The sequence below is a fragment of the Aegilops tauschii genome, chromosome 6 (genome assembly GCF_002575655.3).
Source record: "Aegilops tauschii subsp. strangulata cultivar AL8/78 chromosome 6, Aet v6.0, whole genome shotgun sequence".
Classification (NCBI taxonomy): domain Eukaryota; kingdom Viridiplantae; phylum Streptophyta; class Magnoliopsida; order Poales; family Poaceae; genus Aegilops; species Aegilops tauschii.
The window spans coordinates 322,711,001-322,721,685 of record NC_053040.3 but is presented as its reverse complement, the minus strand read 5'-3'; the positions used below and the strand labels follow the sequence as shown (position 1 = coordinate 322,721,685).

General features: G+C 54.2%; 1 protein-coding gene across 1 annotated transcript; it reads left to right on the top strand.

Annotated features, from left to right (window-relative positions):
* The first annotated feature begins 4,862 nt into the window (after positions 1-4,862).
* Positions 4,863-8,216, top strand: LOC141026054 (uncharacterized). Its single transcript, XM_073502003.1, has 4 exons — positions 4,863-5,047; positions 5,161-5,467; positions 5,877-7,028; positions 7,125-8,216. The coding sequence occupies exons 1-4, from the start codon at positions 4,863-4,865 to the stop codon at positions 8,214-8,216; spliced, it is 2,736 nt and encodes a 911-aa protein (XP_073358104.1).
* The last annotated feature ends 2,469 nt before the right edge of the window (positions 8,217-10,685 follow it).

Here is a 10,685-nt window from a genome sequence, read left to right as displayed (position 1 = left end):
TACGGTGGCTGGGGTACCATGATTTCTGATTGCCCACCATCTTCATCCCCTTGTGCTTCGTCATTGGTTTCATCATTCACTTCAGTATCGGCGGCTGTTTCACCTGCTTGAGTGTTGCTTGTGCTGATGTGCACATGTGTGGTTGTCGGTATTGCTGGCACGATTACCATTTCCGACACTGACTCGGCATTGTTTGTGGCATGAGTGTTGGCTGGCTGGTGGAACGTGTCTTCCGTGCACTCAGAGCTCCCCGCAGTAGATGTCCCCGCGCCGCTGTTAATTGTAGTTGAAGGTCCTGCATTAAAAAATCAGGTACGAGCGTAAGATTTTGCTTGAATGTCATGTGTATCGTAACGGAATACAGCAACTGCATGTGATTTTGCATGACATCATTTTCACACAGCAAGCCGTGAATCTGCATATGGCCATGCATGGCAACTGTAATTCTCCAGTAATGGCAGCTACAGTCCAACCACATGGCAACTACCGTTGCCAACACATGGCAACTAGCGTCTTTTAGCTTGAGAACTTGTAGCATCTAGCAATGGCAGAAATAGTCCAACACACATGGCAACTATTGTTGCCCACACATGGCAACCAGCTTCTTTCAGCATCAGAACTTGCAGCACATAGCAATGGCAGATACAATCCAGCATACATGGCAACTACTGTTGCCAACACATGGCAACCAGTATACTCTAGCATCAAAACTTTGTATTCTAGGCTTGAGCTCAATACGCAAATGTGAACAATCATGAATGTTGCACACACTCTTATAGCAATTGGCAAATCCCGAAGACAATATACGTCTCTTTTGCACATGACCACTTGGTAGCATTTTTGTTTTGTTTTTTCCACCACCGCCGTTACAAATCTACTTTTCTTCACATGCTATTCCCCACAAAAGCAAATGCAGTACCGTTTTCTGTTTTTACTTTTTTTACCTTGTTGTGCCGCATGTGCCGATCTTGTATGGTCTGTCATTCCAATTTGATGTGCTCTATCTGCAATAGCGCTTTCCTACAACTGTGAAGCTTGCCATGAGATGTTTGCCGATGTGGTTCCACCGTAACAACCTGCGATCATGGTAGCAGTTGGTCATTGCATGGCAACTGTAGTTTGTTCAACATGGCACATGTAGTGGTCCAACCATGCCACACAGATTTGTTCACACTTTTCATCCACGGTTGTTTAGACATTGCAGTCACATTTGATTATACATGGCAACTGCAGTTGTCCAGGCATGGCAACTGCAGTTTGTCCAGCCATGGCAACCGAAGTTGTCCAGGCATGGCAACTGCAGCTGTCATATATGTTCCTTTCTCCTAACTCACTTTCCACAACTTCACTTTCATGTGCTCACCTGTGTACGACGTTGACGGCAGGTACATGGTTGCTACCTGATGCCACGTGCTGCATGAAGGTCCTACATTTTTTCCGATATAACTCGTGAGTCTTTTGCCATCCTTGCAAGTTTAATTTCATGTCCACAACAATAAGTTCCTTTTTCGTATGCGTTACCTTGATTTGCCACATTAGCTAGCTGAAGTTGGTTGCCCGTACATTTGTCAGGGTTAGCGCCCTATGATGAAACTTGCCATGCTGCCCCCCTGATTGTGGTTTGGTCATAAGAACCTGCTAAAAATAGATTGTAGGACATAAGTAGAATGACATCTTCATCGTCACGAACATGGCAACTGTTTCTTCTTTGTTTATCATGCATCGTACCGATGCCCGCGTAGTGCTCTAGTAGTGGCAGCAATGGCCCTGAAGAAATGAGTTGATTGTACTCTGCTGCATCCCAAGGTGGCGTTTCCGGCCTTTGAGAAAGCCAAGGATCAGTGCCATCTTCGTGATTCATTCTTCTGCTTTTTCTTTTCTGCCACTGTGCTTTTAGTCACTGCATGAACAAGAACGCATCAACAATCCGCAAAAAGCGTTCTAGCTGTTTGCACGTAGAAGATAACACGGCAATCTCATAACATTTCTTGCGTAGGCAACCAACACCTCATGGCAAGTAGGACATCCACATCCATTTTTTCTTTTCTGAATTCTGGATGCCACCTATCATTTTGAAGCGATGGCAACAGAAAATAAAATAGGATGGCAAGCAATAATATAACATGGTGGCAACTACGGACAACGATAGATGGCAACTGACGTTAGATACAAGTGGTAATTATTTTTCCTCCCTTCCCATGCCAAATTCCTCCTTTCTCTCCCTATTTTATAGTGATTACTACGCTACCAACTACTCGCATCAAGCCAACACAGAAGCTTGGCACAAGTCTAGCATATTATATGGCAGATCTGGCGTATGTTGGTGGGCAAATGCAAAGACACACAAATTCGTGGGGTGTTTTGCCCTAATAGCGTGTATCCAGTCGCCATCTTTGTGGGCAAATTTTGCAAATTCAGATTTCTGGACAAAAGAAGGTCGAGAAACAGAAGGAGATCGGGGATCCACCTGTTTTAGCTCGTCGTCTTGGGAGGGCGGGGAAGGGGTGGGAGGGGGGTAGGGGGTGGGGTGGGTGGTTAGCTGTGGGAAAGGCGCTAGGGATCTGCTCTGGTTGACATGGCAACTAGAGAAGGAAGGCGACGGAGGTAGGGGATCGAGAGGTGCGAGACAATGGCGGCAGGGCAGACTGGGGATCAGAAGGAGCCCGGGACGGCTGGCGTGCTGGGTTGTGCGGGCAGCGCGGTCGTTTGGCCCGGACGTGTGGGCGGTTTTGTCACACACCGGACGTGCGGGCTGTGGCTGCGCGCGCCCGGACGCGGTCGTGCGGGCGGGTTCTTCTCCATGCCACACGGGGCGTGCGGCACAACCACCCGATATACCACACGTGTGGCAGTTATCGGTGTCCTACATTTTTTCAATACAGAGGACCAGCGCTCTAGCTAGCCCCCTCCCCTCCCCACGCGCCGCTGGCCACTCCGGCCGCGGCGGCCACCAGCCCGGCCCCTGGCCACTCCGGTCAGCGGCCCCTCCACCCTCGGCATGGGTCGACCGCGCCCTTCCCGCTCTAGCTCCAGCAGCAGTCGCCATCCCTCTCCCTCGGTGCCTAGCGGTCCGGCGTCGGCGCTCGTCCCTTTAGATCCGGCTTCTCCGCCACGCCCCCTGCGCCATGAAGACGCCGCAGGCCGCGTCCCATCTCCGGATGCTGCGGACCGGGGCACCCCCCCCCCCCCCGCGACAGGCAGCGGCTTAAATCCATCATCGTTGCGCTGACCAGAGCCTTAACTCCCATCGGCAGAGCTGGATGGAGGTCTCATCCCGGGGAAACCGGCGGGCAAGCAAGAATCCGCGAGCTAATGGGGCGCAGCGGCAGGCACCGCGCTCGGACCGGCGTCGCGACTTCAATGCGGACCCGGGCCGCGCTGCCTTCTTAAGCCGCTTCAAGGGCAAGTGCTTCAGGTGTCTCAGCAAGCTCCATCGTTGAGTAGACTGCCGGGATCTACTCTGCTGCATCATCTGCGAGCGCCCAGGTCATTACGGAAGAGAGTGCCCTCAAAACCCTCGTACTGCGTCCGCCGGCGTTCCCGCGAAGAACAAGCTTGGCCCGGCCCCATCCAGGGCGCCGGTGCGCGAGCGGCTCCGCTTCCCCACCCCTCAACCCCCCCCCCCCCCCCCGCACCTGGCAGCCCCGCCCGCCCCGGCCATGGCGTGCCCGACCGATCCCTCGCGCCGTCCTAGGAACAGCTGCAAGGTGGTGATCTCCACGCCCACGCTCGAGCACTGCGTCGCCTCGCCATCACGCTCACCGCGGCGGGCCACTGTGGCGCATGCGGGATGAGCCCCATGGCGGTGGGGCAGGCGCTGGAGTCCCAGCTGCGCATCCCACCGCACCAGTTGCGCATCACGCGCCACCACCCGGAGGACTTCTTCATCGTCTTCAACCTCCCGGTGCACCGCGGCGACGTCGTCAGGCTCGGCTCCATCACTGTGGATGCGGTCAAGTTCTTCATCAGGCGCTGGCACGAGGACGACCACGCGGCGATCCAGCAGCTTCACCACCATGTCCGAATCGTCATCGAGAACCTGCTGCAGCAATTCTGGTCAGGGCCTGGAGGAGGTGCTCGGCTGCCGCGTCGACCGGCTGGACAGCCGCACCCATGAGCGCGACCACACCAAGACCTTTGCTTGTTGGGTCTGGGTGTGGGACGCCGCCCTGATCCCGACGAAGCACACCTTCTGGGTCCATGCTCGGCTACTAGCAGCCGGGCCGAGCGGTGGCCCGGCCACCCACGGCGCCACGGCATGACCTGCTGAGACATGTGGACCCGGTGGAGGACTGGACTTCGTACCCGCCGCGCTCCCCTGCATCGGCACAAAGCGGCATCCCCTCCGACTCGGACGACGACGACGACCGGCCGGTGCCCAGGGTGTACCCTGGCACCTGGAGCAAGAATGTGGAGGACGGCCAGAAGGACCCCAAGAAGGACATACAGCTCGCCCCAGTGGTGGACTCAGGCTGCCGGGGCCTGCCCTGCGGCGGCCCAAGGCGGGAGGATGACGAAGACGGCCGTGGTGGGCGCAAGTCGTGGCGCGACACCCTGCTCGGCCTGGGCCGCTCGGGTTGGGATGCTCAACCGCAAGGAAGCTCATCCCGTCGCCGCAGCCGCTCGCCTTCCACCCCGCGACAGACGGAGAGCTCGCGCGGCCGCCGCTCCTCCACCCGACGCGCCGACAAGACCCCCACGATGACGACCCGGGTGGCTCTACTGCATGCCCCCTCCCGCTGCGTTATGGCGCGGCCGGAGGGGTCATCAACGTCGACCCGATCGCTTTCTTCTTTGCCGGTGCTACGTGAGTCCCCTCTCCGCCCCCGGCTTTTGACTGCATGAGTGCGGAGCTGGAAGCCATGGTGGCTAAGGCAACCGCCATCCCGCTCAACTTCGACGATCATCCCGTGCAGCTTGAGCACCCCTCCCCGGACGTGTTCAGCCAGATGCTGGTCGGCCCGGCCACCTCGGCGGGCAGCCTCCTCCAGCAGGCCACCCTCCGGCGGCGCGGATCGAGCTGCAGCTACAGGAGGTGTCCCAGCAGGTCTGCCAGCTGCAGATAGGAGTGGACGACGCCGGCGTCGCAGTCCCTACGCCACTCTTCCAGCAGGTTTAGCCACCCATCATCGCCACGGCCCCTGCACCACCATCACGCAGGGCCTCTGCACCCCCCAAGACCAGGCTCGATGCTGCTCCAACCCGCCACAGCGCAAGGCAGGCGGCCAACCAGACTACGGTCCCGGTGGTGCAGCGCGCCACCATGAGGCTCATCAAGGACCTGGGTCTGCTGGGCAAGAACGACAAGATGACGCCCGAGGCCGCCGCAACGATGATCCGCAAGTTCAACCAGCCGCTCTCCAGCGACGACATCGCGGTGATCGCCAAGCTCACACGCCTTGACCCTGATGCGCTCCGTGTCGCGGCAGGCATGGCAGGACCTGAGGACGCCGCTGCTGCGGCCCCCGTTTCATCATGTTAGTCCACGATAGGTGTAGTCTCCGGCGACAGCCGACCTCCTGTCGGTTTGAGTTAGGATTGTGTGCAATGTGTAGTGCCATGAGATGTAGGGTACTTCTACGCCAGCCTGATCTTGGGGCTATTGGTGGCGGCTAGCGTTCCTCTGTATGCTAGTGTGTGTTCTTTGTTGTCGTTGTCCTTAGTAACGCAAGTTCATGTCATCGCTGCAAACCAAGTGTCCCCCATGGATAACAACCTCTGCCCTGTGATGAGTTGGAACGTGCGTGGCATGAACACGTCAGCGAGGCGCGAGGCGATCAAGGAAATGGCCTCGGCGCATCGCGATTATTTGTCTCCAGGAGACCAAGATCGAGCTGTGGAATCAAAACCTAGTCTAAGATGTTGGGGGCACCCAGCTCCAGGACTGTGTAGTCCTCCCGGCGATCGGCACCAGGGGAGCGGCAATCTTCTGGGATAGTAACCTGGTATCTGTAGTATCCATCGCCATTGGCCAATTCGCGATCACCGCCAAAGTTACTCTGCTTCGATCGGCAACCTCTTTCTGGATAACCACGGCCTACAGCCCGGTTGATGACGCTAGAAAATGGGATTTCTTAGTTGAATTAGCTAGATCGGCGCCCCCCTCCTCCGAACCGTGGCTCATCAACGGGGACTTCAACATTATTTATGAGGCGTGTGACAAAAACAAACTCAATCTCAATAGGAGATTAATGGGCAGGTTTAGAAATGCCTTACAGGCGGCCGAGCTACGAGAACTAAAATGCAAGACTAGACGGTTCACGTGGAGCAACGAGCGCAGAAATCCTGTGTTAGCTAGCATCGACAAGTTCTTCTGCAATCCTAGCTGGGAGGTTCTTTTCCCTGATAGCATTCTGACTGCGGCCTCGACGGCGTGTTCCAACCACTGTCCCCTGCTCCTCGCCGCCCCAAGCTCGCCGCCCCGCCTAGCTAGGTTCAGATTTGAAGAGTTTTGGCCTCGCTTCCCCCGCTTCCATGAGATGGTCCAGAAGGCGTGGAACCGACCAGTCAATCATACATGTGCTTTCACAAGACTGAAGATCAAGATGCAAAGGACGGCCAAGGACCTGAAGATCTGGAGTAAGACCCTGTTCAGCGATGCCAAAATTCAGTTCCACATTGTCAGCGAGGTGATTCTGCGCCTGGATGTTGCACAAGAGAGTAGACTGCTGACGGACGCCGAGCATCATCTACGTAAACTGCTGAAACTCAGGCTGCTTGGGCTGGCCGCGATCGAGAAGGCACGCAAGAAACAGGCCGCCAGGGTGCGGGGCTTGCGACTGGGCGACGCCAACTCAAAGTTTTTCCATGCCAAACTGCTTTCTAGACGGCGTAAAAATTTCATCCACTCCATCACGCACCAAGGGCAAGTCATTCTTCCTCACGAGGACAAGGCAAAAGTGATCGACGACCACTTTGCTGCTGCGCTCGGTAGGCGGGTTCCGCGCAAGAAGGCCCTGAACTGGCAGCAAGTGAATCTCCCCAGAGTCCATGCAGCCGGCCTCGACAACCCGTTTACGGTTGATGAGGTCTGAGCTGCCATCAAGGAATCCCCAACTGATAAAGCGCCAGGCCCCGATGGCTACACTGGCTTGTTCTTCAGGGTGTGCTGGGACATCATTCAGATAGATATCATGAGGGCTTTCGATCAGTTTTACTGCTTGGCGGGGCAGGGCTTCAACGAGCTAAACACGGCCCTTGTGACCCTACTGCCCAAGAAAGATGGAGCCACAACTGAGACTGATTACCGCCCGATCAGTATAATTCATTCCATTGCCAAGCTCATTGCCAAAATGTTGTTCATTAGGCTGTCCAGAGTTATCAACGATATAATATCCCCGGTGCAATCTGCTTTCCTGAAATCCAAGTGCATCCTTGATAGTTTTATGTATGTGCACAATGGGGTTAAGCTGCTGCATAGACGAAGAACACCGGCTGTTTTGCTGAAGTTGGATATCGCCCGTGCTTTTGACAGTATCTCCTGGGAATATTTACTTGAGCTTCTTCAAAACCTAGGCTTTAGCGCAAGGTGGAGAGATTGGATTGCTTTGATGCTGTCGACTTCAAGCTCAGCAGTCATGCTCAATGGTGTGTCGGGGATGGAACTGCTACACCAGTGCGGCCTGCGGCAGGGAGATCCCCTCTCCCCGCTGTTGTTCATGCTCGCAATCGACCCGTTGCACCGCCTGCTGCAGCTTGCGACCAAGAGAGGCCTGATCAACCCGCTGTCAGGTCGGGAGTTGAAGCTTCGGGTGAGCTTATACGCAGATGATGCAATCCTCTTCGCAGACCCGAATGCTGAAGAGATCGAGGCTCTAATGAGCATTCTCAACAATTTTGGGGAAGCAACGGGGCTGAAGATAAACCTCCACAAATCAACTGCGACTCCAATTCGCTGTGATGACATCGACATGACTGAGATCCTATGGAGCTTCGGAGAGCAAACAAAGTATTTTCCCATAACCTACCTTGGGCTGCCGATCACGCCCTCGAGGATCAGAATGGTGCACCTTCACTTTGTGATCGACCGCATCCGAGCGCGGTTGGCAGGCTGGAAACAGAAGCTACTGACCATCGCTGGGCGACGGTTTCTTGTGTGTTCACTTCTGTCAGCCCTGCCAACATTCACCTTCACCGCCCTGCGAGTGCCAAAAAAGCTGCTCAGGGAGATTGACAAGTCCAGCGACGATTTCTCTGGGCCCATGACGAAGAGATGACCGGGGAAAATGCAAAGTGAGCTGGGCAAAGGTGTGCTCCCCGGTCGACCGCGGAGGTCTGGGCGTTCTTGATCTTCACAAGTTCAGCAGAGCTCCTCCGGCTCAGATGGCTATGGCACGCTTGGAAGAAATCCTCAGCGAGCGTGGGTGGGCATGGAGCTGCCCTGTGATGAAACTGACCGGGCCTTATTCAACGCTGCAACCTCGATCACGCTTGGCAATGGCGAGCGCGCCGGTGTTTGGACTTGCCCTTGGGTAAACGGCCTGCCGCTTAAGGCTGCTTTCCCAAGGCTGTTCAAGCACTCCCGCGGGAAGACACGATCAGTGAAAGCGGCGCTAACTGCAAGTACATGGATCAACGATCTCCCTCACGGTGATACCACTCCTCTGCTTCTTGACTTTCTGACCATGGAAAGAATGATCGCCGGAGCGGGAAATAGTCTAAACCCTGAGATTGAGGACAACATCCGCTGGAACTGGTCAGCCAACGGTGCATACTCGGCTGCCTCTGCCTATCAAGCTCAGTTCTAGGGCCGACAGAAATCCAGCATGAAAAGCCTGATCTGGGACTCCTGGGCTCCGAGTAAATTGAAGATCTTCTGCTGGCTCCTCCACCTGAACAGGTTGTAGTGCAACAACAGGCTACAGCGACGGGTTTGGACTAACGGCTATTTCTGCTCTCTCTGCCTCAGGAGCTTGGAGTGCTCGGTGCACCTGTTTTGGCACTGCCCGATCGCCAAGCAGGTGTGGGAAGCTGTCGCCACCTGGGCTGGCTACAGAGCTGCAAACCCGGCCACCTGGGGGCACCTCGACAAGGCAACCGACATTGTTGAAGCGATCGTTGCTGCAACACCTGCAGGTGGACGGAAGGGAAGCAAGTCTATCGTTATGCTTGTACTCTGGCAGGTATGGATTGAGCGCAACAATTGCATCTTCCGGGCTAAGCACGCGCAGGCCAGAGACATGGTGACTGCAAGCTACCGAGCCATCGAGCTCTGGCGTCAGGTAGGAGCGAGCTGCCTTGAGCTCCCTTTTGCTGAACCTCCAGCAGGGATTGGCTAATGTAATTTTTCAGTTTCTCTAGACTACATGATCCTAGGATCTGCCCCATGTATTTGCTCTTCCCGTTGTTTTCTGCTTAATATATCACTAGTAGAAAAAGGGGCTTTTACCCCGGTTGGTAAGGGCCTTTTGTCCCGGTTTTCGAACCGGGACTAAAGGGTCGTTACTAAAGCCCTAACCCTTTAGTCCCGGTTCTTACACGAACCGGGACAGAAGGTCCTCCACGTGGCCGCTGCTGCCAGCCCAGGCAGGGGGGCCTTTGGTCCTGGTTGGTGACACCAACCGGGACCAATAGGCAGGGCCTTTTGTCCCGGTTGGTGTCACCAACCGGGACCAATAGGCATCCACGCGTCAGCATTTCAGGGGCTGGGGTTTTTGTTTTTTTTAAAGGGGGAGGTTGGGGGGTTTTGGGGGGTTAATTTAGGTGTTTCATATATTGTGTTAGCTAGATAATTAATAGAGAGAAGTGTCCTCTCTTATCTCCGTGCTTGGTCGACGCTACGTACTATACGTATGGAGAGGACTAGACACGCTAGCTAGTAAGCAAATGAAGGAAACAGAAGATCGTCATGAACATATGCATACAGAGAGAAGTGATATCGACCACCTCTCCTTCTCCAAGAGATTGGTCGAACAACAAGTTCTCGTATATCTATCTGACACTACCGGCTACATATATACAATTATTATTTCTTACAATATAATCTCCTAATTAAATTGTAAGAACACATGGTCCGCATAGTATTCTCCGTTTTCAGCGATCACGTGGTCAAGGAAGAATGCCGCCAATTCCTCTTGAATTGCTCGCATACGATCTGGTGCTAGGAGTTCATCACGCATCCGAAAGATCTAATTTGAAGAAGGGCGTCAATACATATATATATGAGTAAATGAAACTCGACACAAATGATGGTAATAAAATAAAATTGTGAATATTATTGCTTACGCACTTCATATTGTTCGTCAGAGTAGCCCCGCTCACAGGTCGTGTGGCGGATAGACTCACAAACGTAGTATCCACAGAAATCATTCCCGTGTTCCTGCCACAACCACTTTACAAGAAATAGAGGTCAATCTAACTGATAAGCAAGCATGCTAAATGGTATTGATGAAACTAGCGCTTGAATCACTAGGAGATGTGCGGAACATGCTACTATAGTACTTACTTTCGAGTGTCTAAATTGCAGCTTCTTCGGCAGTCCCGGAGCTTTTGTGGTGAATTTTCTCCAAACCCTGCCAGACAAAGAAAACAATTACTTGATATCAGGAAATGAACAAAGTTGCTGATATGGTGGATAATGATCGATTTAACTTACTTCTCGAGCATTTGAGTCATGTCCGCATAGTCCTGGGGATCTTTTCGTCTCGAGTCTAAGACAGTTACTACTCCCTGCTCAAGCTTAATCT